The sequence below is a fragment of the Furipterus horrens genome, unplaced genomic scaffold (assembly GCF_987537825.1).
Source record: "Furipterus horrens unplaced genomic scaffold, mFurHor1.1.pri manual_scaffold_5, whole genome shotgun sequence".
In the NCBI taxonomy this organism is placed as follows: domain Eukaryota; kingdom Metazoa; phylum Chordata; class Mammalia; order Chiroptera; family Furipteridae; genus Furipterus; species Furipterus horrens.
The window spans coordinates 7,493,872-7,509,178 of NW_028327175.1; the positions used below are offsets into that span (position 1 = coordinate 7,493,872).

Consider the following 15,307-nt stretch of genomic DNA (forward strand, 5'->3'; position numbering starts at 1 on the left):
CCAGTACTGGTCTGTCATAAGGAAACATTTTACTTTACCCCCTTTTTTGGTGAGGAGAGCACTTTTATAGCATTATAGATTAATGCCAAGGGGCTGGGTGAAGGTATTAAGCAAAAAACAGAAAGAAAAAACCAAACCCCCAAAACCCAGACACAGGCAATAGTGTGGTGACAACCAGAGAGAAGAGATGGTGGGAGAGGTAGAAGAGGGCAAAGGGGGGTAAATGGTGACAGAAGGAGGCTTTGTGTGGTGAACACGTGGTGCAGTATACAGGTGACATTTATTACAGAGTTGTACACTTGAAACTTGTATCATTACGTTAACCAACGTCGCTCCAATAAATTCAGTAAAAACGAATAAATGGAAAATGTGTAGCAAGGGTTCTTTCAGGAGCACATTCTCAAACGCTTCCCTAAAATGCAACCAGACACGGTTGCTAATAATACTCCTCTTCGATACAACCCATTCCATGTGCAATAGCTCTTAGACTCCATAGCTAGTTCATAATGACTTAATTAAAGCTAGACTGAGCACCAGCCCTGAGGAAGGACAGCATTATTGTCATTATGTCACCTTGCCGAACCATGCGAAGTGCAGACTCAATCAGGTAGGCAGACTATGTGCCTGGCCAACTCTTCACATGCATATGTGATTACATGGTTTGAAAAAAACATAGCTCTACCATCCCCTGACAATAGCATGTTCTACTGCCTTTTAAAGGAGCCACGCTTCATGATTCTCCTCTGCTACCACTTTCCAACCCCCAGCCACTCCCAGCCTCAGACCGCTCCTGAGCACTGTGCCGCCATGGCCCCGTCTCCTGCTTGCTTTATACCTTCTTGGGCAGCAGAGAGAAGATTCCCTGAGCTGAAGAGGAAGAAGAATGTGTTGGCTCTTTGAGAGCAGATCTGATCTGCTTTCATGGCTACTGCCTAATACCTTCCTGCCCCCATGGGAGGAGCTGTGAAACAATTCCAGGGAAAATGGGACAATGGCATGGCCTTGTAGGTAACAATAGAGAACTAATCAAAATGATCGTGGACCCTAATAAGGACAACAGTGCTCAGAGTGAGGGTGGAGGTTCTCTGTTATACTCTACGCCCAAGTTAGAATATTGCGCTCACTTTTAGGGATCCCTTTTGGAGGAAGTACAAAGTGGAATGTTTAGAGGAGCGTGACAGGAACACTAAGAAGGTTCTAAACTGAATTGTCTAAGGAAAGGAAGTGGATGTTTCAGATGGAGAAGGGGTGATACAGATGGTGGAGTAGGAGAGTCCCAATTGTTTTCAAATATTTTTTAAAATATCATGTGAAAGAGGAAGAGACAAGTGGATGGTCAGAAAGAACCTTCTAATAGTGGGAGCGGTTCAAAGACAAGAGGGTCTGACTCAGGAGGCTGTGAGAACTTCGCGTCCCTGACACATATGGCAGACTTGAGCCCTTGAGAAGGACACTCTACAACAATAATTCCGGAACAGTGTTCTGTCGAACACTAGGTCCACTAGGTGTCTATTGGTGGCCTGTAGGAAGAAATAAAAAGTGTGTGTATGTGCATCTGTGTATGTGTTGGTGGTTGTGGGACTGTTCTTGAGAACGGATAAGTTTGGGAATAGGTTCTTAACTTATTTCAATAACATCTCAATGTCCTGAATATGATCCTATGCTTAATATGCTATTATATATATTGTGAACATCAGAGAGGCTTCAACATTACCTACATGTATTTGACCAAAAGAATATTTATTTGTCTTAAGAATATCTTTCAATATCTCATGAGACATTTTTACATGGAACTCAAGTTTAGGAAACATTGTTATATAAAATGTGGTCACCGTTTATAAACACCTTAAGGACAGTTTCAAACTTGATACCTTCTCACACTTCAGTAGAAGCGGCAAGGAGGACGGGTACAAAAAAGAGGGAGGAGGGATTGACAAGACACGCCTAGAGCATGTATATGGTTCGGCAATATTTACTGCATGATGTTAAGTTCCTAGGAATTTTCTATGTTGTCAGAGAATGCTAAAGTGGACAATGTTCACAAGTGTTAGGTGCCATGATTTCCCAAAGATATAACCAATAGAGAGCCCAACAGAAAACTCTCTTCTCAGCCTAAATGACTTAAAATGTTGTACTCTTGGTACTAATAAAAGACTCTGACTTTGTACGACCGCTGTCGGGAGGAAATTATAGAATCAAGAGCTTAATGAGTGTTATCTTACAGAACAGATGACATAGTCATCTACCCTTTGCACCTGCAGTTGTCACTGATTAAAGGGGAAAAGGCCAAAGAAGTCACCCCTGGTAATTATGCATACCTGACCATATTAGCATCTGGGATATCAAGATCAAATTAACTTTTGTGTTTATTCTGCCTGTTAGCATTTTCTCTAAGGAATGGGACATATCTGACTTCGGCTTTTTGGAAATGGAACATCTGCTTTAGAAGTCTGAACGTCTACTTTGCATGCTATAGCCACACTTGTCTTTGAAAGCATATGTCACAGACGTGAAATTGCACAAAGTACTATATGCAAAAGGCTGTGATAATAAAATAAATACCCCCAGCTTCTGCTGGGCAGCTGGGCCTGGAAATGTCTCCCAGAAGAGTGACCATGTTTTCTTTAGAAGTCGGTGTAGGTTTTCTGAGTTTCTGATATATGATTCAAAGCTTAATGGTATACAGAGGAAAATCCTAACAGAAAATCCTAACAGAAAACCAAAGGTAAGACTATATGGTCACTATTTCTAAGTAGTCTGGTTTTGGGCGGCTTTCTGCTTTGCCAAGGAGGTAGAGGTCCCCCTGTGAGCCTGCACAGTGCATAGCATTCAATGTCAGGGCAGTTTTTTTCAGGTGATTCCCCTCTCCACCCTAAAAACAACAAACCCACCTCAAACCAGTCTACGATCTGCTTTACATTCTTGAAATGGAAAACGTGACTTTAACCTTTTTATCTCATTAAGGTTGCCAAAGGCCACGTTTGATGGACAGGGGTTGGGGGTCATGCAAGGAGTGAGGAGGAGAGAATCTCCTGACTGCAATTTCTTACCATCAAATCATAAACTTAGAGGTAGCATTTCCCAAGAGGCAGACTCTGAGGTGCTCAGACTTGTGTGCAGCAGTTTTATCCTGAGTTCCTTGGGGACCACTGTCTATGGGGGAGTGAAGAGAACAGGACTGGGTCGAGGGGCGTGGGGACATGGGCTGTGATGCAGTCGCAGCAAAGATTCCACCCAAGCCGACAGGAAGGCCGGGGACTGGGAAGGACTTCCAGAGCGTCACACACTGCTTCCAAAGATCAGTCACTGGCCGCAGGTTTTCTCCAGAGGAGACGTGTGACCTGGGGTGAGGTGGCTTTCTTTGGCTGAAGGCAGCTCCTGGACAGAAACCCAGCTGCCAGCCAGAGAATGAAGGCCCCTGACCTGGAAGGGAAGGTCTGAGTAGCTCATCCCAGCAGTCACTGCGCATCGATCCACAGACCAACCTTTTCAGTGACTTGCCTTAAAGTAACCTAAAACCAGGGAAAATGAAGGTGACTAACATCTATTTATTGTGCACTATTTGATGGGCACGTTAGTCCTTAACACAAAAAAAGGAGTAGCATCTAAGGTTTACTGCGTTCTCTCCCGGGTAGTGTGTTAAATCTTATATGCATGTTATTCCTCTTAATCTTCACATTAATTTACTCTTCGCCGTTTTTCACGAGTGAGCAAACTGAAGCTAGAAAAGTGACTTCCTAAAGTAACACATGTAACTGAGAGGGCCAAGGTCTGAATTCAGACGGTCTGCCCCAGAGCTCTCACTCCTAACCTCTAGGTTACACCATCTCTATGTATGGTTTTGTTTCATCCTGGCAAAAACCCTGTGAAATATGGACCATCATTATCCCCATTTCCAACGAGGAAACTAAGTGTCAGGGAGGTTAAGTGTCAGGGAGGTTAAGTACCCTTCCTGGGGTCATGCATTATTAGTAACTCCATTACGGCTCAGTCTGATTCTAAAGCTCTTGCCCCTTCAACTGCCCCTGTTTCCATGGTAGGCAGTCCATGAAAACCCAGTAAATACTCACTTCATGGATGAGTCTTTGGAGAGCAGGTTTTATTCAGCCTCATGAATTTATAAGAGTCCGTGGAATATCTCCGTTGGAATTGGACTCTGCCAAGAAAGAGGCCAGCAGTGAGTTCATGAGCCAGGAGGCTTCATGGACATCTTCATTTTTTAATGTTGCCAGGCAAAGCTATGCAGAGCGATTAAACAATTTCTATTTGTAGCAGTTCAGGTAATTCTGGAATGAATCCCATAATTGAGGCAAGACCCATATCTGATTTATCCCTGAATCCACCCCAGCAACCGCCGCATAGTAGCGGCTCAACGGACACCGGGGGACACTATGAGGGAATATATGCACGTGATGGAGACCAGCAGTGCCCAGGTTGTCACCTTCGAAGACCATTTTTCTTACACCGTTTTCCCTCAGAGAAACCTTCCCCTCTGCGCCCACGTTGGGAACCCCTGAAAGCCAAGGGACACATCTAGATTATCATTAAGATGTTTGTCTCAAGCGAAAACAGAAACGTGAAATTTCCTCCCAGCACAAGCTTAGCAGCAGCTCTTTCTTGGAAAATGGGAACCTTCTGGAAGAGGAGAGAGGCAGGGCAGCGCCTCGTGTGCGGGGCTCTTGGGTACTGAGGATGAGGATGAGGTGATAGCCGTGCAGGATCCCACACAGAAGTGTTCATCCTCCTGAGACTCCACTCTGCAAAAAAAAACAAAAAACGAAAGTATTGTCTGCCTGCTGGCAGTCTGAATCTTTACGTACTGAAGGGTCTCTTTGTTTAGCATTTGCAAAGCTTGCTTTCTTCCTCTGCCCCCTTAGAAAATTAGCAGAAGGAAGAGTCTGCCCAGCAGGAGGCCCAGCTGGAGGCTGGATGAGCTCACAGGCTCTCTCCCCACGGGGTTTATGGCTTATTCTGAAACCTTGGCTGGGAGTAAATGATGAGCCTGAGGACTGGGCCATTTTATGAGCTCTAAACACCATTTTTCTAGGAGCGTAGATAACCTTATTTTAATTGAAAGTGGATTCTTAATGGTTTTCTTCCGTGCCACAATAAAGAGGGCTCCTGCTGTCAGCATCAAAAGAAGCGCAAGGCTTTTGCTTTGATCAGACTGCATTGCTTTTTGTTAAATGGAAATAAAATTAACAACCTGCCAGGCATGGCAAGGAGGTGAAATAGCTCCTGCGTGCTCCTGAGGACTTGGGATGTTTCCCTTTGACAGTTTAAAGCAGCTAGTATAGCTGGGGTGATGGCGAAGGTTAGTCATTCCCCGTGCACAGTATTCCTGGCGTGACAGCAGCTCATATCACTCCCAGGACGTGTCTGCACTCAGGGCTGTGGCCGGGTCTTTATGACTAAGTCTGCACCTTACATTTGAATTATACCCTCATGGAAATCAGAGCCTTGTATGGGGGGTGGGGGGGGAGAACGGGGACGGTGTCTGCCTCTGAGTGAGACTCTTCCTAATTTTACAATTAGGGGACATTGGGACTGAAGGGTTTGCATAATTTCTGTAAGATTCTAAATCAAACACATTGCTATAGTCCAGGCCAGATTCTCTCTTAACACCAATAAAGTTGATGTGATCGATTTTGTTTGTTTTTAATAAATTTCTCTCTCTCCTGCTGGACTGTAGGTGCCAGAAGGACAAGAGTGCTTCGGTTTCTGGGTGCCACAGTGTCCTCAGCACATGGGATGATGTGCAGCACATAGTAGGCGCTTTATAAGTGCTTGTGGAGTAGATGTCCTTATCAGGCCACGAATTGCGTTTGAACTTGATTTGAGCAGAGAACCTGGGAAAGTCAAGCGGAAATGGATTTCTTTTTCTCACAGCGCCTGAGGGAAAAATCTAGATTGATCGTATATTCAGTGGAGCCTTTGATTATTTCCTGCTTTACACCTAAGTAGTGGTAGCCATTTAGTTGTGAAAGTCATAGTGCAGGTCATAGGCAGTCTTGGGAGAACGTGAGTCCCCTATTCAGGAGAGCGCAGGTCTTCTAAAATCTCCCGAGTTGCTGGTTGGGCCACCGTTTGACAGATAATTCATAGGACCTAATGCTTTCAGTGCAATTTTAGGGGAAAAAGGATTTCTTTTACATGCGCTTTTTTCATCAGACATAAATCAGATAGGCTGCTTTCTAAACAGAAACGGTTTTAGCAGGAAGCGATAGGCCCTGTGATTACAGAAGTTACGATTTATGATGTAGGTGGGCGTGTTCGCCTGAGGTTACTCTGAAGCCCTGCCAGGGCTTAAACCTACAGGTGCCAAGGTCCTGCTTTTTATTGCGGGGGCTCCAGGGCATGAAATGCCAACCTTCTGGGCAAGAGTTTCTTTAGCTTTTGTCTTTTTTTCATTACATTTTCTTTCTTTCTCCTCCTTTTTAATTAATGTCATTTTATTTACTTTATTTTTATTGTTGTCACTATACTGCCCGCCCCCTTGCCCACTGCCACCCAACCTTTGTTCCCACCTTCCACCCAGCTATCACCACCCTGTTGCCCGTGTCCATGGGTCATGCATGTATGCTCTTTGGCTAATTCCTTCACCTTCTTTCATCCAGTCCCTTCTCCCCCGCCCCTCTTGAGATCTGTCAGTCTGTTCCATGTGTCCATGCCTCTGTTTCTATTTTGTTCATCAGTTTATTTATTTTTTATTAGATTTTACATGTGAGGTCATATAATATTGGTCTTTCTCTGACTGGCTTGTTTCACTTAGCATAATAATCTCCAGGTTCATCTATGTTGTCATAAGAGGTAAGATTTCCTTTTTCATGGCTGTGTAGTATTCCATTATAGAGCTGTATCACAGCTTTGTTTCAAGGTTTCAGAAATGGCCAGATTGACAGAAAATCACATTTTAAAATATGTCAGACTTGACTTTAATTAGTTGCTCCTGGCTGACCCAGTTGTTCAGGGGAAGAAAGACCTATGTTCATTATTCTAAACTTTGTCAATCAACGAAGCCTCCACTTCTCAGGAAAGGCTGAGTTTGGGACAAGCAGTGATGAAGCTCTGATGCTTTTATAGTAATCTTTATCCCTGGTCCATCAAAACGCTCAGGAAAAACTTAATTGATTTTGAAGATTCTATTTCATTCACTTAAAGAAACATTTCATTCAAAATTAAATGCATTCGAATAAAATTTGCTAACAGACATGTTTTATTATCTACAATTGCTCATTCATAACTATAAAATATAAGTATGGGAAGTTAGTAAAGTAGCATATAAAATGCATTAATTGTAAAAGTGTCGTGCATACACATGTGCCTCCTTGAATATGAATTTCACATTGATTCCTAATGTCTAATAAATTTAAATCTAATTAATTAACTTATGTAATGACATTTAATAATTAAAATTAATAGTACATGGATAACCAAATTACAGAAATCTGATGAATTAAGTTTAATTCTAATAAACTTTATATTTATTAAGATGATAATAACATAGAATCTCATGGCACTAGATGTACAATGCAGAGACATTTGTTTTGCAAATCGATCAATTGGCAAATTTGCAAATGAGACCTGCCAAGTACAGAAAAGTTAAAATCCTTCAAGTTAGTTAGAAATTTTATTTTTTTTTATTTAAACAAATAGTGACTTTACACACTGAAATCTGTGGCAGTAGCCATGGTAAGGAAAACAGAGTAGCCTTTTCATGAATTATATCACTGCATGTGCTTCTGTTCTAAAAATAAAGCCTGTGTTTCTGAAAGGAAAACTTGTTCACGTGACCAGCAAGTACTTACTGAGCACTCTGTGCACCAGGCACAATGCGAAGGGCTGGGGGGGACAGCAGCGGGGACAGAGACAGTCCCTGCGCTCCAGGAGACTGCGAGCTGGCTGGGGAGACAGATGCGGGTAAACACATCAGCATAAGTACAATTCTGACGCGTGCTGTGGAGTGACAGTTTAAATGTCACCCGAGAGATGAATGAGTTGTCCAAGTGAATGGGGGGGGAAATGCAAACAGACACCAGCAGCATTTACAAAGTTCCCTGGGGAAAGTGAGGCTGGTGGGGATAAGCGAGACTGAGGTTGTGGCTGTAAATCGGTGAGAGAGAGAGAGAGTGACCGGAAATGACGCCAGAGGACCTACCTGTGGCCGTTGCTCAGATCCCTGCAGGTCAGTTAAGGGTTGGTATTCTCATCCTAGGAGCACGGCGAGGTGATTGAAGCATTCCGAGTAGGAGACGGAATTAGTCTCATGTCCCTGCCATGAATTAGTAAGCCAAGTTCACCACACGGAGGGTTACTGATCTCAGCGCTTCTAACTCCTAAATCTTTTACGTAGGATCTTTTCAAAACCAGTTCCCAAAGCCAGAACATCAGAAGATCTCTGCCTTTCACATCTCTCACCTCCTGTTGCTTCCTTGAGAGGGGACTGTCTGGTTCCTGTAGATCTGCCTGTTTTTCTTCTAAGAAACCTGAAAGTTGTTTGAAGATGCCTTTCCTCAGGAGCGTTCCACATTCCACAGAGGGGCTTTGGGGCTCTATGTACCAAGTTTTACTTCCACACCTGCTCTTTTACCAACTTAATTTAGAATCCATGATGGGAAAAGCAAACTCGGATGTCTGCCACAACTACGCGCCCAGGAACAAAGCGTTTCCAAGGATACTTCCCCCAAGGCCTCATCACCAGCCTTGCCCCGATAGGACTAGGGCAGCCCCCACCCCCCTTGCTGACTTTGATTGGAATCAAATCAAATCGGGCTCATTCTTGGATCACAAGTGTGTTATGGTGGGTGTTGCTCTCAGAACTCCCTGCTGCCGTCCTCCTCTGAGACCGTGTGGCTGCTGGCGAGGGCCAGGCACAGAGTGTCACTGGGAGGGTGTCTGCTACGCCACCACTTACAGAGAGCCAGGCACGCCTCTCAGCACTCGACACGCACCAGCTACGTTCATCCTCATAATTACGCCCACTTCATAGATGGGAAAACTGAGGCTTAGAGTGTTTAACGTGCTTATAGAAAACGCTAGTGTTGAGACTTGAGTAGCAATAATCTGGATCAAGATTAGATACATGCTATGATTTTATTTAAATTTTAACTGGTCTTGAAGTGATTCTCCTGGTAGTGAGGGCTCACAAGTAAATAGTCTAAATCTATACTAGAAATCCAGCAGCTAATAAAAAAGAGAATAAAAAAGGGAAGGACATTTGTAAGACACCATTACAGTATTTATATAATCACATCTTTCTCTACCAAAGGAGACCATTCCATAAATAAATACTAAGTTACTAATGTACAAGTTCAAAGGGAATTTAATAATCACTTCAGATTATATAACTTCACTTAAAATATTTTTCCTTTATAATGTTAGTGAACATTATTCAAGTTTTGGCTAGAAACTTTTTGTCTATAGAGGTGAAGGCAATATGAATGAATGAGTGAAAGAATAAATGAATGAACGAATGCCTTTAGGATCTCAGAGCAATCTGAACTTTAAGGCAGACAATGAGCTCACTGTAGATGGACAGAATTCAAGTTTCTGTGTCCTTAGATGGTACAATTTGTATGGAATTAATATTAGATTCTTCTTCGCATGGGAAACCAAAGAACTCTCCTTTAATTGGACAAAGTCAACGACAGACCTTCAAGTGCATACATACGACTCCACGGGCTGTCACAGGAGGTTCTTAACAATCTGACCAAAGTACTTTCCTGTCCCCCTCATACTCTAGTCAGTCCATCTACTATCCTCACATTTCCAAGGCCCCTACTCTCTGGTCACCTTGTCCTTTCTAATCACATAATCTCTTTCATGCTCATATCTTTTTATTTTAAAACACCTTACTGAGGTCATATTGACATATAAAAAGCTGTCCTTCAATAGATGATTGGATAAAGAAGATGTGATACATATACAAAGCCTGTCCAAAAGGCATCCAGCCATGTAATATGAAAAATAGACATTTATTGAGGAAGACACAAGGTACAAGAAACATCGTACATAGTACAGTGACGCCTCAGTCCCCTTCAAAGTAGGCACTTTGGGACCTCACACAGTTCTCCCAGTCTTCATCAGCTGCCCCTTCATATTTTCCTGAATCTCATTGATGGTCTGAAATCTCTTCCCTCTCAAAGGTGATTTTAGTTTTGGGAAAAGGCAGAAGTCTCAGGGCACCAAATCTGGGCTGTAGAGGGGCTGAGTCACCTGGGTGATTTGATGTCTCACCAAAAAGCTCTGCATGAGATGTGATGCCTAAGCAGGCGTGTTGTTGTGATGAAGCTGCCAATCACCTGTTGCCCAGAGCTGTGGCCTTCTGATTAATCCGAATAGTTTCCACAGAGGAAACTTAATGCAAAATTGGTGCAGGTTAGTTGCTCTCCTCACTCAGCCATTCTGAATGTGACAGCCACACAGTACACATGCTCACTCAGTGGCATCTACCACCCTCACTAATATAGTGAAGTCATCATTGTTCACATGTGTGCATTCCAGTCCACTCTACTTGACTGCCAGGTTGCACAAACTGTTCTCATTTTATTAACAATTGTTGGACCTCCTGGAAAGATGAAATTCTGCCATTTATGACAACATGGATTCATCTTGAGAGTATCATACTCAGCAAAGTGTCAGACAGGAAAAGCTAAGAGCCATATGATTTCACTCATATGTGGGATATAAAACTGAAAGTAACAAATGAACAAACAAGAAAAATAAATAAACAAAAACTCATAGACACAACGGTATGGTGGTCACCAGAGGGAAGGGGGAGGGGGGGATAGTAATGAGTGAAAGGGGCCAAATACATGGTGACAGATGATAATTTGACTGTGGGTGATGGGCACACAATGCAATATACAGATCGTGTGTCATAGAAATGTATGCTTGAAATCTATATGATGCTACTGATCAATGTCACACCATAAAATTTAATAAAAAATAAAAATAAAGGACTTCATGAAGGCAATAATGAAAAAAGGTTAAAAATGTTTTTCTAATCATCATCACTTGAGCTGTATTTGCTAGTATTGATCCAGTATATCGAGCCTTTTTGTTTAACATCATTCTGCTTAAGGCTGTCTGAATACCTGAGATTCAGTCTGACATTATTGGTTGTTTTGTCTTTCGTGTTGTATTGACTTTGGGAAAGTGCCTCTGGACAGAAAGATAGAAAAACTCCCGTTACTCAGAGAGATGGTATTTTACATATAAAACATATTTTATATGGGGACTATAAGCTATTCCTAAAGGGTTTTTCATCAGTCCTCAAAGCAATCAATTTTACAGAGAAACACACAACGCTCTTCTGTTCATCTAATGCCTCTCCATGGAAATAATGGTCTGTTGTTCTCCATTCAGGCCCAGGAATTCTAATCTTAGTGTAGTAGCGGACACCTGAGGAGGTGCTTCTGGGATGATCATGGTTCTCAGGTGGGAATTTGGTTGCTCTGGAACATTTCATGACCTGGTCCCCCAGTATCTAAGGATCTGATGAACCAGACACTCAATCGAGGTTAATACAGACTCAGCACTGGCCTCAGCATCACCCTTATCCACTCCCCCCTCTCACCTCTCAAGCCGAGTATATCTGTTGAACAACCATTCTTCCCGGGAAGTGCCCTGGTTCTGCTACTTTCTCCAAAGACTGTCTGCCTTTCCTAAAAGGCCCAGGTGATGCTACATTTACAATGGGAATATGTCATCTGCTCTAGCAAGTCCAGAAGAGAAAGTAATGGAACTCAACCCCAAGTGGCTGCACACACACACGGCCATAGCATCTGTCTTTCTAATGAACTTGAATGCGCTTGGGTCTGGGCTCTAGGGATCCAGATTTTTCTTCTTCACATAGAATTCTCTTCGGAAACTGCTGCCATGACGGACCACATTTCTCCCCCGCCGCCAGTTTATTTTCTGAAGGCATTGGGCACTTTAGATCCATTCTGTGCTCTTTTAGAAGGAACTGGATCCTCCTCTATCTGTGTCTAACAGAGAAGTGTATATGCTGAAAAATATGCATCATAATTTTTATGGTATTACCCATAAGATTAATGTAGTTCAAGGCAGTTGACCCAGTTTTGCCTGAGTGGGTCGAGTGTGTAGACTAGGTATACTTCCTGAGATTTGGAGAAATGCGCATGAATTGCATTCCACACTTTAACCTCAGGAACCCAAAAGAGCATGGTTTCTTTTTACCTTGATTTTTATGACAGCATACGCTCCTGATTTTCCTCGTACCCTGGGCCTACTTCTTTCTGTTTTATTGAATCAGTTTTTCTAGTCATCCCTTAAATGCTACTGATCTTCAGATTGTCTCTTCTCTTCTGCTTTAGAAAGTCTTTCCAGGTAATTTATTCATTCCCATAGCTCTAATTAGTAGCTCTGTGTTATGGCTCCCGACCTGCTCTGTGTCTGCATATAAGACCTGCCTTAACTACCACCTGAAATCTCCACTCAAGTTTCTCAAGGTCACTTGGAAATCAGGATGCCGCAGACTGAACTTGACTCATCCGCTGGAAAGCCTTCACTTCTCTCTCCAAGATTAGTGAATGACGCTTAGCTGGCAGAATGTTGCTAGAAATCCGGGCATCCTCATCCCCTATTTCTCCCTCTCTATCTACCGCCGGTCCCACACCAATCAATGTTGTCATTTTTCTCTCCTATTTCCAAATCTATCTATCGCTGCCACTAAAATTTAAAACACTACTGACTCTGGTCTGGATTATTAGTCTTCCCCTCTCCCCGTCATTTGTCCGTACTGAAGGCAGTTAATCACTCCCAACTGCAAACTTACGCATGTTATTTTTGGTTTACAGCTTTCAGTTCTAGACTTCTGAATGCCCTCTCTCATCTGGTTCTTTCTGATCTCTCCAGCGTCTTCAAGGCTTCTTTAAATTTGATGATATAACTCCTCTGAGATTCTTAACCACATCATTTTGTCTGTCCCCTCTCCCTTCTCTTTGTCTTTGCTTCCCCATCTCATCCACAAATGTAATCTTCACACATGTTTCTTCACACTTCCTTTGTTACTATACTATCACCTCTCAGGCCTCAGTTTACTTATCCCTGTGTCATGGAAACCTCCCCTCCTGCCACCAAAAGTCATAGTAGATTTTACTTCAATGTGCTCTCATTCTTAACATCGCCTGTATTTTTGTGCTTGAATCTTCTACTCCGCAGGACAGACATACCTCCGCCAATAAAGAAATAGTCCCTCTGCCTACAAATTCATTACATCATCGTCCATCTGCATTCCCACCTTTACTCGGCTAAATCTGGCTCATCCCGCCACATTCATGGAGGATTCTTGGGAAAAGTTTTCCCCAACTTCCCAGACTGGGCCAGGTGACTCTCTCCTATGCTGTTATGGCAATGAACCATCTTCTAGAATAAAAGTCAGCTCACACCACTCTTCTGCTCAAGATCTTCCAAAGAGTCTCCATCTCACTCAAAACCCTTATAAGGTGCCCTACGCCTTCCCTCCTTATCTCACTGACTTCAACGCTCATTACTCTCCCTTTTCTTTCTCCAAGCGTGGTAGCAGCTGAAATACTTTCCCTGGGAATCTACATGACTATCTCTCTTATCTCCTTCTAGCCTTTGCAGAAATGTACCCTTATCAATGAGGGCTACACATTACCCTATTTTAACTTGCAGTTTGTACCGCCCCTCTCCCCCTGCACACTCCTATCCCTTTTCTGCTCTTTCTTTTATAGCACTTATTCCATCCATTCAAATGATATAATTTACTTATGATTTGATTACTTTTTAATGTCTGTCTCTCCTTATTAGAATATAAGCTCCACAACCGTGGAAATTTTTATCTGTCTCATTCATTCAAGTTTTCTAAGTGCCTTCAGCAGGGATTAAAATATAATAGATTCTCAGCCTGACTAAGTGGCTCCATTGCTTGTAGTGTTGTCCCATACACCAAAAGGTCGCAGGTTCGATTCCAGGTCAGGGCACATACCTAGGTTGCTGTTTTGATCTCCCATCAGGGCACTAACAGGAGGCAACCAATTGATGTTTTTCTCTCATGTCAATGTTTTTTTTTTTCTCTCTCCCTTCCCATCTCTCTATAATCAATAAGCATATCCTTGGAGGAGGATTAAATATATATAATAAGTGTGTTTAAAAGAATGAGCCCTGATTGTACTATGTTAATATTTTCTTCCCTTGCCCATTTGCCCACAACCAAATCCACTCTTCAAATGCAGGGATTGTTGCGGTTATGTTCATTTATAATATCTAGAACATTTCCTGAAAATAGCGGGTTTATAATAAATGTTTGCTAAGGGCATGTATTCGTCTCTGACCTTAGCAACCCATCGCTTTGCAGTTTGCAATCACGTGGTGCCAAATCAAAATACAAGTGTCAGAATATCTTCCTAGTGGAGAAGCTTCACTAAACTCTCATGGCACCTGCGAGCTCCCAAAATCCTGAGACGGGTACAGATGAATGTGGTGACTGTTTCTCCCGCCATCTCTGCAGAAGTTAAGCATTGACCACTGTCCGTTGGGCCCTGTTTCTTTATTCTAGAATCAGGGCCTTTATCTCAATAAGGTAGAAAACTAAAGGGAAGCCTTGGAACTGTGAGTTTGCGAACTGGTACGGTGCATTCTGTGACTTCTCTTTTTCTTTCCTTTCTCAGGGCTCTTCCTGCCATGATGCAGTGGGTCCGCACACAGAAGCCAGGAGAGAGTGGCATCAATATTGTCACTGCCGATTTTGTAGAACTTGGTGATTTCATCAGCACTGTCATAAAGCTCAACTATGTCTTTGATGAAGGAGAAGCCAACACTTGATAGGACTGTCTTGAGCATTCAAGAATAAGATAGAGACTCGTTGTATTAGGCGGAGTATCTATAAACATGCTGGTCTTCCTATTCCACTGAGTCTCTGAGGGAGTGGGGGATGACAGTGGGTGGGAAAAGGGGGAATCCATTTCTTGAGTGATGATCATCATGGTCTGCATTAGTATAAATATTGCATTTCCCATATGATGCGCAAAATCTACTTCTAGTGTTATCGGTTTTAAAAAATGACCAGTGAATTTTGTTTTTCAGAATTAGTCTTTGTAACGTATAACTCACGAGTGTTGACTTGATTGTGTTTCTGATTTATTTCAACCTAGACCTCCCACGCCCTCTGTGTCCTCTGCTTGAGCCTCTCTGCTCCCTCTCTCGCTTGCTCTGTTTTAATCAGATGCTGTATGGGACACAAAACAATTGAGTGTCCCAGCAGAGTGTGTATTACATTGTTGCACTAAAATGTATTTGCTGTATGGGACGTGGTATGATA

At 42.7% G+C, this 15,307-nt stretch overlaps 1 protein-coding gene across 1 annotated transcript in view; it reads left to right on the forward strand.

The window, feature by feature from the left end:
• The window catches only part of PLCXD3 (phosphatidylinositol specific phospholipase C X domain containing 3), a 134,139-nt gene extending 119,248 nt beyond the window's left edge, over positions 1 to 14,891 (forward strand). The window contains exon 3 of the mRNA XM_090278873.1: positions 14,658 to 14,891. Within this exon, the coding sequence (XP_090134999.1) occupies positions 14,658 to 14,811 (154 nt within the window). The 3' untranslated portion in view covers positions 14,812 to 14,891. The remainder of the gene's footprint in view (positions 1 to 14,657) is intronic.
• The last annotated feature ends 416 nt before the right edge of the window (positions 14,892 to 15,307 follow it).